Raw genomic sequence first — 13,633 nt, 5'->3', positions numbered from 1 at the left:
GGCTCCTCTGAGTCCGGCCCAGCCCCAGGCCCTCGATCCCCCCCCCAGCTCCCACCCCTTCCCCTCCCCTCGCCGCTCCCCACCCAGCCCAGCCCTCCTCCTCCTCCTCCTCCTCCTCCTCCTCCTCCTCCTCCTCCGCCACCGCTGCCCCCCCCCCGTGGGAAATATCCCCGCCGGGGCCTGGGGGGTTTGGGGGGGACGAGGGTGCGACGGGGAGCATGGAGGTCCCGCCGGCACTCGCCGGAGCGTCCTGCACCCCGGTGCCCCGAAAAAGCCCCTTGGCGCCACCCCGCTCCCGGCGCCGCCTCGGGGCAGGGCAGGAAGGCGGCAGCACCTTGGGGGCAGCTGGAAAGCCGCGAAAGCGCCCCGACCTCCCCCAAAAAACGCAAGCGGGAGGCTGGGCTGAGCTGGGCGACGGGGCGATCCCGCCGCCGGCACCGAGCGCGCTCCACCGCCGTGGGTTTTGGGGCTTTTGGGGGTGGTGGTTTTGCTTTTTGCAATTCGGAAGTGGTGCAGGAGTTTGCAAAATCAAGCAATTAGCAGCTGCATCGGCTGCGAGGAACGAGAAAGCTCCAAACGGGACCGGCCGGGCGGCAGGATAAAAACTGGGGCCAGGGAGCGGGGTCGAAGCGACTCTGTCCCCAAACTCCCGCCGCTCCGAGGTGGCTCCAAAACCAGCTTTGGGAAGAGCAAGCGCCGCCGGGGGGGGGGGGGGGGGTCCCCGCCTGGTTGTTAGCGGTGGGTAATGCAATCAGAGGGTCGCGCCGAGCGAACGCAGGCGATAGAGGATGCAAAGGAGCCCTGGAGGCTCCCTGATGGGATTGGGAAATTCGGAGCAGCGTTTCCAGGTAAAGGGTCCCTCGGGGGGGGGGGGGCGCCCGCCGGCCGCAAGACCCGCAGCCGAAAAGGGTCCGAGAGGCTTCAAGCGGAGCCTCGCTCCCCGCTATCAGCCCCGAAAGCGGTTGGGGGGGGGGGGCTGAGTGTGTACCAAGGTCCGAGAGGGAGATAATGAATAATAAAATATTCTAATTACCTGGGACCCAGGCAGCTGCGCAAGCCAAGCGTTAACCCTGTAGTGCGAGGTTGCGACAGAGCAGCATCGCTTTGGGGATTTTTTTTTTTGTCTTAAAAAAAAAGGGACGTTAAAAATTATTAAAAAAAAAAAAAAGAAACCCTCTGCGTACACCTAACGGCTGCTGCTGCACGTGAAAACACCACGTTCGCTCCGAAGAGGCGAGGGAACCCCACACAGACCGAAGATGGATAAAGCGGTAACTCCAGCGTATCAGCTCACAAAGAGAACAAAACAGGGAACTGCAAATGCTAATTAGACCCCCTGGATATCGCCAGGAACCGCTACAAAGGGAGCCGTTCCCGCGCGGAGACCGACGGGTGCTATTAATAACGGCATCACGGCTATTTTTGCCTGCCGTAGGTAGCACGGAGGTGCGAGTAACCCTTTCCCCCTCTGCGCGTGCGGTGCCGGTGCGCGCGACGCAATACGTGACTGTACGCACCCCCCTGTGCCCTGTGTTTATAAAATAGACTATTTTGAGTGCGTTAAGGGGGGAAAAAAAGGGGGGGGTGGAATCGAGCGCAAAAATGTTTACCCTGCTGAAGTGCCTTTCAGCGGCTTGAACTTTTGCGTGGCGTCGTACTGGGGAACGTTTTAGAAGAACGCTAGGAATAGGCGGAAAGCCAGGGGCTGCCCACAACGGGCGGTCGCGTCCCCGATCCCAAACCCTTTTCCCATCCCGGGGCGAGTTTTCCCTCGCTCCCGGCCAGCCCGAGCGAACGTTTCGGGACGCAGCGCCGAAATCGCCGTCGGCTCCCTCCTCCTCCTCTCGGCGAGCGGCGGCGCGTTGCAAGGAGCGAGTCGCCTCCTCCCGGGCGCAGCTGGACGGCAGCTGAGATTTCGGCGAGTATCGCTCTTGAATCCCCGTGGGATAACTTATCGGCCCAATAACTGATCCCGACCCAAATTCCTCAGGGCTCCGGGTCCAGCCTGGCGCAAATCCTGGCTCCCCAGAGCTCCGTGCGCAGCAGCGGTGGATCCAAGGGGCAGCTCAGCCCCTTCGAGGGAGCAGCATCCCTCAGACGCGCGCGGAGATAAAAGCCTGAGATTTCGCCGCGGCTGGTCACCAGGCGCCTGCCGGACCCGGAGCCCTGAGGAATTTGGGGCGGGAGCCAGATAAAAGCGAGGGCTCGCAGCCACCAGGAGCCAGCGGGACCCCCCGCACGTGAGCCGAAGCAGCGGGACAGTTCAACACCCCTCGCTCCAGGGAGCCGGCGGGGCTGCTTTTTTGCGGAAGCAAAGTTAAGCCCAGGTCAGCTCCCTGCAGCATCCCTGGTCCCCGTGTCCTTCCCACAGAGGGCTGAGCCCCCCGGGATGCCCAAAACCGCCGGGGACGGTCCCCATGCCAGGAAGGGCAGCGTTGGCCTTGCCCTGGGCACGGCCATGTGGCGACTTCCTCCGCAGGCGGTTGGAGTTACTCACATCCTACCAGGGAAGGAACAACTCCTTGGCTACATCGCTCCCCTCCGTCGCTCCCTTTTCCCGCTGGGCTCTGCCGGGAAAAACCCAGCTCTGGCTTCCCAACGCAAGCTGGGAAAAGAGTTGGGGGCACCGTGCGGTCCCCGAGCTGAGGGACCCGTTTCACGCACGAAGGTGCCTGGAGGCCACGGGCCCACGAGCGCCCCGAGCTCCCCCGAACGCTGCCTGGCAAACGCCCCGCCGCTGGGTGCCGGGTGCTCGTGCCGCGGCCGCAGGAGGACCGAGAGCTCCTCCTGGTGGCAGTCCCCACACCAGGGTCCCCCCCCACCCCACAGGGGACAAGTGGGGGGGCTTGGGAGGGGGGGGGCCGGCAGAAGCAGCGGAGCCCCTCCGAACCAACCAAAAAATGTTTTATTGTCTTGGCAAAGTGGCACCAAAATATTGACCTGTTGCTCTTTGTCTGGAGGGTGACACAAGGAGGGGGGGGGCAGGAGGGGGAGGGTGTTGCCCCCCCCCCCCCCAATCCCCCCCCAGTCCCCCCCGGGGACAAGGGCAGGGTGGCCAAAGGAAGGGAGAACCTGGGGGAGGCCGGGAGGGAAGGAAGGGACCGGGGGTGGGGGGGGGGGGGTGCGGGGGGGGGGGTGCGGGTTGGGGCGGGGGGGGAACCTCGTGAGCATCGTACAAAGTGCATAGATGAGTGTGTGGGTCCTGCCGCGGGGGGGGCCGCATCCTGGTGGGGGGGGGGGGGCCCGGCCGTCGGCCTCGCCGGGGACGCGCCGGCAGGAGAGCGAGCCTGGAAGAAACACAGTGGGAGAAGTCAGGGAGAGGGACCCCGCCGGCAGCAGGAGGACCCGGATCGATCCTGCCCGGGCGGCTGCGTGGAAGGGGGGAGGACGTGGCTCCGGCGAGGGGGAGGACCCCGCTCCCCGCGCTCACCCCGCGCCATCGCCTCAAGGTTTCTTCTTCTTCAGCTTCAGCGCTTGCAGCCAGTGGGGGGAGGAAGCGTCCGACCTGGGAGGACCCGAGGAGGGGAGCGTCAGGCGGCGGTACAGCATCGGCACCCCCCCGAAACACACTCGCGCTGCTGGGGACATCACCCAAACCCCCGGGGATCCCTGATCCACCCCCTCGGCGGTGCAGGAGGACCTGGCCAAGAGGGGCCTGTCCCCCCCCCCCCCCCCCCCCGCACCCACCAATATCCCTTTACACCTCGACAACACCCCCAACCCTCTTGTCCCCCCCCCCAGTCTTCCTCCCCCCCCCACTCACCCTGAGGATTTCTCCGGCTTGGGGGGCAGCGCCAGGGGTTTCCCGCTCAAGCCGGGGATCTTGCAGGACTTGGAGCGCTGCACGTGGGGGTCCTTGCCGGGGGGCGCCTTGCCGTCGCCCGGCTGCGCCCCCTCCTCGGCCGAGCGGTTCCGGCCCCGCAGTTTGGCCTTGGGGGGGGGGAGACGGGGGGGGGTGAAACGGGGCACGCGGCGCCCTCCCCAAAAACCCTCGCCTCCCAAAGAGGGCGGAGCCCCCCCACGCCGCTCGGCCGGGGTCCCGGCGAGCCTCACCTTGAGGGCGGACGCGCTGAGGCCGGGGAAGAGCGGCACCTTGACGCCCTTGCCCGCCGCGGAGGCTCGCGCCCGCCGGCTCTTGGGCTCTTCCGCCGCCTCCTCGTCGGAGGACGCCGCGGCGGTGCGGGGCTCTGTGGTGGGGGGGGGACGGCGTCACCGCGAGAGGCCGCGCTGGGTGCCCGGAGGCCTCTCCCGCCGTCACCGTCCCCCCCGCCGGGGGCTCTCACCTGTCGAGTCCTGGAAGATCCAGCCGTCGCCGTCCGCGGAGGCCCCGGGGCGCAGGGCGGGCGCCCGGTGGCCCCGTTTGCGGCCCAGCTGGGCCTTGCTGCGGTACACGGTGCTGTCCAGGACCTCCGTGTCCTGCGGAGCCCCCGCGAGAGGTCAGTGCCGAGCGAGCGCGGGGGGAGCCCCGCGGCTCGCACCCCCCCCACACACACCGACCCGGCCAGCCCAGGGCTGTACGAGGGGGCCGGATGCTGCCCGCTCACCTCCAGGAAGGTGAATTCCTGCCCGGAGAGGTCCCCGGGTCCCTCAGGTTGAGGGGCATCCCAGGACAGCCGCTTCTCCTCCCAGATCGGCGACCTCTTCCCATCCGGGTGCTCCGAGGGGGCCTCTTGGCTCTCCGTCTCCGGCGGGGTCCCACCAGCGGCCTCCGGCAGCGGAGGGGAGGCCCTGGGGCTGCGTGAGGCAGGAGCCAGCTCGGCTTGGTCCATCTCATCCACGGAGCTGCGTCTCCGGAGCGGGGTCGGCGGCTCGGCCGGGGGGTCGGCCGGAGCAGCCCCCGGCTCTGGGCTGCAGGCCGAGAGGTGGGCGCCCGCAGGGCTTCTGCTCGGGGAGACGAGACGAGACCCCGCGGTTCCTCCAGCTCCAGTTCCACAGCGGCCCTGAACCTCACCTCCGCGAGCCTTCGGCCGCTTCCCGGCACCCTCCCGGGGAAACTGAGGCACGGGGCGGGCCCAACACTGCTCCCACAGGCATGGGGCAAGCTGGGGACGGAGCCCAGGTGTCCAGGACTCTCCCCTTCCCCTTGGGGTGTCACCTGCCAAGTGCTGGGGGAGAACCTCACCAAGGGGGTGGCACCTCTGGGAAGCGCCCCCAACCCCCTTCCCAAGGGAGGGGACCAAGGTGGGAAGGAATTTATCATTTTGGGAACCCTCCCGCTCGAGTTGTGGGACCGCGGGCGACGTGGGCAAACGCAGAGGCTGGGGAAGAGCAGCGCCGGTGGCCCAGGGCCAGAGGTAGCAGCTCTCCCGGCTACGGGCGAGGGGCGGCGCGACGCCAGCACGGGGCGGCCGCCAACTCCAAGGATCCCTTCCCCTCGGCCGCGCTCCCACCGCCAGCACCCTCCTTACCCATCCTCCGAGCCGGCGCCGGGTCCCCCGCTCCGCTCCGTGGCGCCGAAATCCCGGTTCCGGGCCGCGCACCGGGCGCCGAACGCGCTCGCCCACTCCCGGCGCCCGGCCTCCGTCTCGCCGGCCTCGGCCGAGGCGTCGCACAGCTCCACGCTCCAGCCGGAGTCGCCGAGGTCCCCGCTCCAATCTGGTTCTTCCACTCCGGCCTCCCTGGGCAGGGCAGGGCCGCTGGGCGCAGCCAGGCTGCCTGGGCCCTGATCCCAGGCCCTTTGGCCCGCTCCACCCCTGCCGGCGTCACCGGGGCCCAGGCAGCTGGTGGCATCCAAGCCGCTGAAGGAGAGATCCCTGTGCCAGTCTCCTAGCGTTTCCCCACGCTCCGGGGGCTCCTGCAGCTCCCTGGACCTAATTTCACCGGCCCAGAGTGCCGGGTCGTCCGACGAAGCTCCGGCCCTGGAGGGATCCGGCACCCGGTCCGTCCCAATGATGCCAAATTGGTTCTGGCGCTCAGCTCCGCCGAGGCTAAGCTCTTCGCCCCAGTCCCTGCCGCCGCCGGTACCGCTCTCCCGCTTGTCGGTGCCGCTCCAGCCAGGCTCTCGAGCCGGGTGATCGGCGGCGCGGGAGCCGGACGAGTCTCCTTTTCCGCCACCAAAAGCGCTTGCCGGCTCGGTTTGGCCGACACTGCATTCGCCAGGCCAGCTCAGCCGGCCGGGACTGAACTCTCCACCTTCCTTTTGGGGGGTTGTAGAGCTGTAGTCACCGGCCCAGGCTGGTCTGCTGGGGCTGAACTCCCTGTCCTGCGTCTCCATATCCCTGCGGGTGTATTTGCTATCCCACGCTGGTCGGCTGGGGCTGAACTCCCTATCCTGGCTCTCCATGGCCCCGGCGCTGTATTCGCTGCCCTCAGCCGGTCGGCTGGGGCTGAACTCCCTGTCCTGCATCTCCATCTCCCTGGAGCTGTAGTCACCAGCCCAGGCTGGTCGGCTGGGGCTGAACTCCCTGTCCTGCGTTTCCCTGTCCCTCGCGCTGTATTTGCCGTCCCACGCTGGTCGGCTGGGGCTGAACTCCCTGTCCTGGTCCTCCATATCCCTGGTGCTGTATTCGCCGGCCTCAGCCGGTCGGCTGGGGCTGAACTCCCTGTCCTGGCTCTCCATATCCCCGGCGCTGTATTTGCCGTCCCAGGCTGGTCGGCTGGGGCTGAACTCCCTGTCCTGCGTCTCCATGTCCCTGGCGCTGTATTTGCTGTCCCACGCCGGTCGGCTGGGGCTGAACTCCCTGTCTTGGCTCTCCATGTCCTTAGTGTTGTATTTGCTGTCCCAGGCTGGTCGGCTGGGACAAAACTCCTTCTCCGGGGTCCCGGGGTCCCCCGTGCTGGATCTGCCAGCCCAGCCCAGCGTGAAATCCTCGTCCTTGCTCTCGGCGTCCCTCTTGCTGTATTTCCCGGCCCAGTCGGCGGCGATCTCCCTGCCCTCGATCTCTGCGTCGCCGGTGCCGTATTCACCAGCCCAGGCAGGCGCCACGTCCCCGTCCCGCGTCTCCGCGTCCCCAGAGCCGTATCCACCAGCCCAACCGGGCTGCCCGGAGCTCAGCTCCTCGCCGCGCTGCCGGCCGCGGCCCACGCCGTAGGTCCTGCTCCAGTCCACCTCGCCGCAGCCGCTCTCCTCCTGGCTGCCGGCACCGTCCAGGCCGTAGCCGGTGCTCCACTGGGATTTGCCAGCCTCGAAGTCTCGATCGCGCAGGCGGCTTTCGCCTGCGCCGCGGGAGCCGGCCCAGTCGCTGGCGCCCAGCCGCGTTTCCCCCAGCAGCTCCGGCCCTTGGTATCCACTGCCCCAGTCCCTCTCGGTGGCGCCGAAGGCTCCGTCCTGCCGCTCCGCGGCACCGACGCCGCGGGTGCCGCTGTCCCAGCTCGACTTGGCACCAAATTCCCGGTCCTGCTCCGTCTCGCGGGGCCAATCTTTCCCGGCCGCGGGTTCGCGGGTCCAATCGAAGGCGTCAGTTCGGTGAGACCCCCCGATGCCGAATTCACTGCGCAGGTCTTTCCGCGACCAGCCGAGCAGGTCCTGGGGGGGGGGACAGGGTTAGGGAGGTGGGGGCACAGTCCCTGCTCACCCAGAGAGGAAAAATTGGGGAGAAGGGTCCGAAAAGGGGAGGGGGGGGAACAGGGGACATCCTCGGCTGCCTGGGGGATGCCGCACAAGCGCCAGGGCCCCCTTCCCGAGGAGCGGGCAGAACCCGCTGCTGCCCTCTCCCACCCGCTCCACAGGCCAGGAGCCGCCGGCCGGCTCGGGGTACTCACAGCAGCCGGGCTTTCCCAGCGTCCCTCCCAAGCCGGCGCGGGCCGAGCCCTCCCCAACTCGTCGCGCAGCTCCAGGTTGGCCAGCAGCCTCCGGAGGATGGAAGCGGCGCCCGGCTCGCCAGCCATGGCTCCCCGGCAGGCGCGCACACACGCACGTGGCTCCGGCTGCTGCTCCCGCCGCTCGGCCCCACCCCGGCTCTCCCTGCCGGCACCCGCACAGCTCCGGCTCCGCTCGGCCTCCACCCAACCCGTCCGACGGCTCCGAGCCCAGCGTTAACCCTTCCCGCCGCGGAGCCGCACGCCTCACCTCCGGCCCATCCGCGTCCGGAGGGCCGCGCCGCGCCACAGGCGACGCCAGCAGCTCCGTCAGCCAACGCGGGTCGGCGGGGCCATCGGGGCCCTTCGAGGTCTCGGAGGATCCCGTGTCCTGGCCTGGCCCGCCGGGGCCCTGCAGGTTTCCCGGGCGGCCGCCCGCTCCCGCCGGCTCCCAGGCCGCGGCGGCCGGATCCTGCGGGGCCGCCATGCACAGGAGGCAGGGTTGAGCGGGAGGCTCGGCATCGGCTGCGTCCCGGCCAGGCTCCGTCACGCAGAGCGGGGCACCGTCCCGCTCTTCCTCCTCCTCCTCTTCCTCCTCCTCCTCCATGGAGCCCTTGGCCTCTCGCTGGGCCACAGGACCCCCCGGACACGGATCGCCCTCCACCTCCTGGCTCCCGGCCACCTCAGGACCGGGCTCTTCAGATCCGCTGTCCCCCTGGGAGCCGGCGGGGCCGGCGGAAGGAGCTTCCCCGTCCGACTCGCCCTCCTCTTCGGAGAGGCCCGAGTCGGCCGCCTCCCGGATGGGCGACCTGGGGGGGGAAGCGAGCCGCCTGGCACCCCGCGGGGGGGCCTGCGAGGGGAACGTCCACTCGAAGGACTGGGAAAGGCTCCAGGCGGATTCGCCGCTCAGCAAGCGCTCCGACGGCGGGTCGCCGGGCCGGGGCAGGGCGCTCAGGGAACCCCCCAGCTGCCCCATGCCCTGCCCTCGCCTCGGAGGCTGCAACACCCCCTCCGAAGAGCGCCGGAGCCCCGAGTCTCTGGAAAGGGAAGGAAGGCCGAAATCGGGACCCCGGGAGCCCTCGGAGGAGCTCCGGGATGCCGGGGAGTCATCGGGTTCCTCCGGGGAGCCGGGGGGACGAGAGACTCTAGCGGGGAGCTCCGGCGATCCGGTGACAGCCTCAGGAGAGCCAGGGGAGCAAGTGACTCGGGGGGGCAGTTCGGGGGTGCCCGGAGTCGGGGGGCTGGCAGTGTCGGGGGAGGCCTCGCCGGGAGCGCGGGGGGAGCCGGGGGAACGGGAGACGCCGAGCCGGGGTTCGGCCACGGAGGAGGGAGCTCCTGGGGCCTGGACGGAGGCGGCCGAGACCCGAGTGGGGGGTTCGGGCGAGCCGGGTGCCAGGGTGGGGGAGCCGGGCGCCAGGAGCTCCGGGGGGGCATCGGGAGAGCCAGGGGCCGAGGCGGAGAGCTCGGCGGGTCGGAAAGGAGCTCCCGGAGCCGGAGCCAGGCAGGCGGGGGGTCTCGGGGAGCCAGGGGGTCCGAGGGCACCCGGCTGGAGAGAGGAGAGCTGTGGAAAGAGCGGGGGGGGGGGGCAAGTCACTCAGCAGGAACCATCGCAGGCTTCCCACCCCCAAAATCACGGCCCCCCCCCTTCTCCCAACGCGGCAGGGGGGGGGGGCGGCCCCCATTCCGGGTGCTGCCCCAAACGGCGAGGCAGGAGGTGCCAACGCTTCCCGGGCCGTTTCCTGCGTGACTCAGCCCAAGGCGGCTCCCGGATTCCCAGTGGTTCCCGGCTCCGCTCCTTGCCCTGCGGGGCATGGCAATGCCCGGAGCCCCGATCCAGCTCCTACCTCTCCCTGACGGTTGCCCCCCCCCAGCCCCCCCCCCCGTAACGTGCTCGGAGACGGACAGAAACAGAGAGGAAGAACTGAAGCGGGAGAAAGGAAAAAAAATCAGTAAAAATCCCACCCCACCGGGCTTTGTCGGAGCCTGCGGAGTTGCTTCTCCGTGCCCGGGGGGGGGGGGGCCTGGCCCCCCCTTAGCGTCAGCGGGCACCCCAGGGCGCTGCCGCCACCCCGGGCGCAGGCGGGGGGGGTTGGCGGGGAGCCCGAAAGGTGCCGCCCCGCCACATACCTGCCAGGTCACCCGATCCCTGCCGGTGACGCACGGCTGCGCCCCGCGCGCCGAACCCGCGCCAACCCCCCCCCCCCCCACACACACACACCCCCGCGAGGGCCCGTCCCACCCCCCCCCCCCCCAAAACGGGATCCCGGGGGGAGGGGGGCGCAGCGCGGCCGCCCCCAAGGAGCGAGGAGAGACACGCACCCCGCAGAGAGGGAGCCCCGGAGGAGACAGGAGAGCCCCGAAGGAGAGAGCCCAGGAGCGGAGCCGCCGCGGCGCCGGAGGCCCAGGCGGGAACTCACGTCAGCGGGTGAAGGAGGCCTCCGGCGTCCGCGGGGATCCCCGGCACAGCTCGGGCCGGCTGGGGGGGAGCCGCTGCCGGAAAAAAAAACGGACCAGAGGAGGTAAATCCCCTGCACACCTCCATTCTTGCCTCCCGGCCCCGAACCGGCCGGCTCTGCCCGCCGGAAGGTTCGGAAGGGGTCAGGCAACCATCGGGCAAACCGCGACAAGCCCGTGATCTACTCCGAGCGGTGTCCGAAACAGGCAGCGAATCATCGGGAATGTTTTTTGGATTGCAACGGGGAGGAGGAGAAAGCAGCAGCAATCCCCTTTTCCGGAAAGTTTTGCGTCCTTCGGAGAACAAGTTTCTCACACTCTGGCTTTAAATAGCCCCTGCCTGGCTCCCGGAGGTGCCCGGCTTTCCGGAGCGCAGCCAAGCGTTGGCTCCCAACCAGGACATCCCGCAGATCCGAGGTCTCTCCGCCTTGGCACGGGCAGGCAGGAGAAAAAGAGCGGGGGGGGGGGGGGGAGGGGGGGAAGGAGCATTTCCCAGGGGCGGCGACCCCGGGTTTTTGCGCTCTCGGGGCGGCCCCCGTTTGGGCAGCGGGACGGCCGGCTGGCTCCGTTCCCAGCCCTCGGAGGGCTGCGAGAGTGGAAGCGGCTCCGACTGGGACAGCCCGTTCCTGCGGTTTTAACGAAACCACCCGGAGCCGTCGCGGGCGGCCCAGCCTTGCCGCGAAAGCAGCTCAAGGCGCCGTCTGGCGAGGAGAAACGCCATCCTCGCGCCGCGGACCGGGCCTCGGCTCTCTCCCAATCCCCGTTATTCCGTCTCCGTTCGGAACGGCGTCTACCCCTTCCCCGCGCCCTCTCGCTCCCCCCGGCTCACCTCATCTCAGCGATGGGGCATCCGTCGTCCCCCGGGCCCGGCTCAGCCCCAGCGGGCTGGGGCGCCTGGCGGGCTTCTCCGGAGGCGTCTCCATCTGCCTCCCCGCTGGGGTGTCTCCGGAAGGCGGTGAAGGTCTTGGAGCCGAAGCGAGAGGGGGTGTCAGGGCAAAAGGGTGAGAGCCGGATCCGGTCAGGGCTTCCGGGGCCCTCTTTGCTGTCCATCTTGGCCAGGATCTCTTCCACGGTGGTGCCAGGGAATCGCTCCGGCTTGGCCGCCACCGGCACCGGCGTCACCTTGAAGGGAGCGGGGCCTTTGCGGGAGGGCGTCAGCGGGAGCGCCGGGAGCTCGTCGGCGGGGCTCGACGGCGAATCGCCGGCGGCGGAAAGCGGAGGCGACGGGAGCCCCTTGCCGTTGGGGGCGTCGGGCGACTTGACGCCGAAGGGGGGGCGCCTGAGGGCGCCGCCGGAGCCGCCCCCGGCGTACGGCTTGGGCCCCGCCAGGCGGTTGATCTTCTCGGCCGAGGGCAGCTCGGGGCGAGGGTGGCGCGGCGCCGGCGGGTGCGGGAGGCAGGGTTTGGCAGGCACGGCCGGCTTGGGAAGCACGCGGGGTTTGGGCCGCACGGGCGGTTTGGAGCGAGCGGGGCCTGCGGGAGGGAAACGGCGCGTTGGAGAAGCTACCGCCGCGCGCCGAGAACTGCCAGCTCCGCTCGCGGGTGGATCTCGGACGCGCCGCCGCCTGCTCCGGCGCCTCCGAACCCGGTTTGGCCCGACCCCCCGCGTAAGGGAACGTACCTTTTTCGGGGCTGCCGGCCGCCAGCCCGGCCCCCCCGCCGCCGCCGCCGCTTTTGGCGGAGGCGCAGGGCAACGGGGGGTGCAGGGGCTGAGGCTGGGAGGCCATGGCGAAACGCGGGCTGAGGCTCAGCACACTCGGTGCACGGTCAGCCCCTGGGGAGGGAGAGAGGCGTTAGAGGGAAGGCGTCCGCGCGGCTCCGACGGCCGCGGGACCCGCGCCGGCCGGTTGCCTCCTCCACCCTCGCGCCGTGCCCACCCTCTCCTTCGCCTGTACCAACACTCGAGCCCCGTGCCAACCCCGTCGCACTGCCAACCCTCTGTTCACCCCCACCAGCCTTTGCCCCAAGGCTCGGCCCGCTTGTGCCAACTGTGGCGCAGCGCGGTAACCCCAAATGCTGCGTCAACCCCCAGTCCGCCTGTACCAACCCTTTTGCAACCCCCTCAATACTAAGCTAAGCCCAACTCGGGTGAACCCTGTCCTCATTCGCCTAGACTAACTCCTGCATGCTGTGAACCCCCCCTCCCTCCCCAAACACCATGCCAATCCCTCAGTTACCTGTAGCGACCCCGAGCCAGCCTGTCCCAACCCCCCCAAAACGCTGTGCCAACCCACACACAGCACAACACCCCCATTAACCTGTACTGACCCCCCAGATACTGCATCCCCCCCCCCCCAGCCCATATGCCACCCCCTAGCTAGCTTGTACCAACCCACGTGCGGCCTGTCACCCTCAGTGAACTTACACCAAGCCCCGGACACCGCGCCAAGCCGGAGTTCGCCTGTAGCGACCCCCCCGAGATGCCAGGCCTACCCCCAGCCGGCGCTAACACCCACGGAGCGTGCCAGCCGGCAGTTAACCTTTATTGGCTCCCGGGATGCCAAACCCGCGCAGCGCCCGTGCCAAAGCCCCGGGGCACCGCGCCAGGTCGCCGGTGGCCCAGCCGGCAAACACCCGGCCTGTCTCCCTCCTTCCCGCCCGGCCGACCTGTCCCATCCCGTCCCGTCCCGTCCGTGGAGCCGGTGGGGGCCGCGGCGCTCACCGTCCCCGCAGCGGCCTCATGCCCGCGCTGGGCCGGGGAAGGGGGCCGCGGGCCGGGCGGGCGGGCGGAGGGACACGTCGCGAGGCTGGCAGCGGGCTCCCGCTGGCGTCGCCGGCGCTCGCGTGACTCACGAAGGCTGCGGGGACAGGAAAAACTCGCTCAGGGCCTCTCTCCTCCTCCTCCTCCTCCTCCTCCCGGCCCGGCCTTCCCCGCTCCTCCTTCCCTTCCCTTCCCTTCCCTCCCCGCCCTGCCCCGCTCCTCCTGCCCCGCAGGCCCGCGACGGGGCGCGGGGCGGCCCCCCTCGCCCCCCCCCCCCCGGGCGGAGCGGGGTAAGGGGCACCGGGAAGCCGCCGACCGCCGGCGCCCCCTCCCTCGCCCAGGCCCGGCCGGGCCCCCCCCGAGTCGAGGCGCGGCACCGGCCCGGGGTCCACCGCGCCCCCCCCCTCCCCCGCGGCCTGCTCCCGTCGCCCTGGCAACGCAGCCCCTGCTCGAGTTGAGGTCGCGGCGGCCAAAGGCGGGCGGCAGGGCCGGGCCGCGGCCTCCCGGGACCCCCCCGCCCGCCCGCCCGCCCGCAGCTCCCCGAGGGAGCAGCGCTCCCGGCGCCCCCCCACCGCACCGCACCGCACCGCACCCCGCGGGAGCCCCGCCGGTGCCGGCCGCGGGGCGCTCCCGGGCCCTGACCCCCCACCACCACCCCCCAGTGCCCCCCTCCTCCCTACCGGGAGCGGCCCGGCTCGGCGCACCGCGGCTCCGCTCCCCGCGGGCGCCCCCCCGCCCCGGC

The 13,633-nt window shown here is 70.4% G+C and overlaps 1 protein-coding gene across 1 annotated transcript; it reads right to left on the bottom strand.

Moving 5' to 3' along the window:
* Window positions 1-3,149: 3,149 nt before the first annotated feature.
* Window positions 3,150-13,633, bottom strand: TNKS1BP1 (tankyrase 1 binding protein 1). The gene is made up of 13 exons (XM_067295904.1): window positions 13,572-13,633; window positions 12,853-12,988; window positions 11,812-11,964; window positions 11,021-11,663; window positions 10,155-10,227; window positions 8,009-9,298; window positions 5,409-7,465; window positions 4,545-4,881; window positions 4,284-4,416; window positions 4,054-4,187; window positions 3,764-3,930; window positions 3,431-3,505; window positions 3,150-3,287 (listed from the first exon to the last, which is right to left on the bottom strand). Exons 3-12 carry the CDS (start codon window positions 11,915-11,917, stop codon window positions 3,445-3,447), a joined length of 5,001 nt encoding a protein of 1,666 aa, XP_067152005.1. The 5' UTR covers window positions 11,918-11,964; window positions 12,853-12,988; window positions 13,572-13,633; the 3' UTR covers window positions 3,150-3,287; window positions 3,431-3,444.

The sequence above is a fragment of the Apteryx mantelli genome, chromosome 4 (assembly GCF_036417845.1).
Source record: "Apteryx mantelli isolate bAptMan1 chromosome 4, bAptMan1.hap1, whole genome shotgun sequence".
NCBI classification, from domain to species: Eukaryota; Metazoa; Chordata; class Aves; order Apterygiformes; family Apterygidae; genus Apteryx; species Apteryx mantelli.
This window is presented reverse-complemented; position numbering and strand designations above follow the sequence as displayed.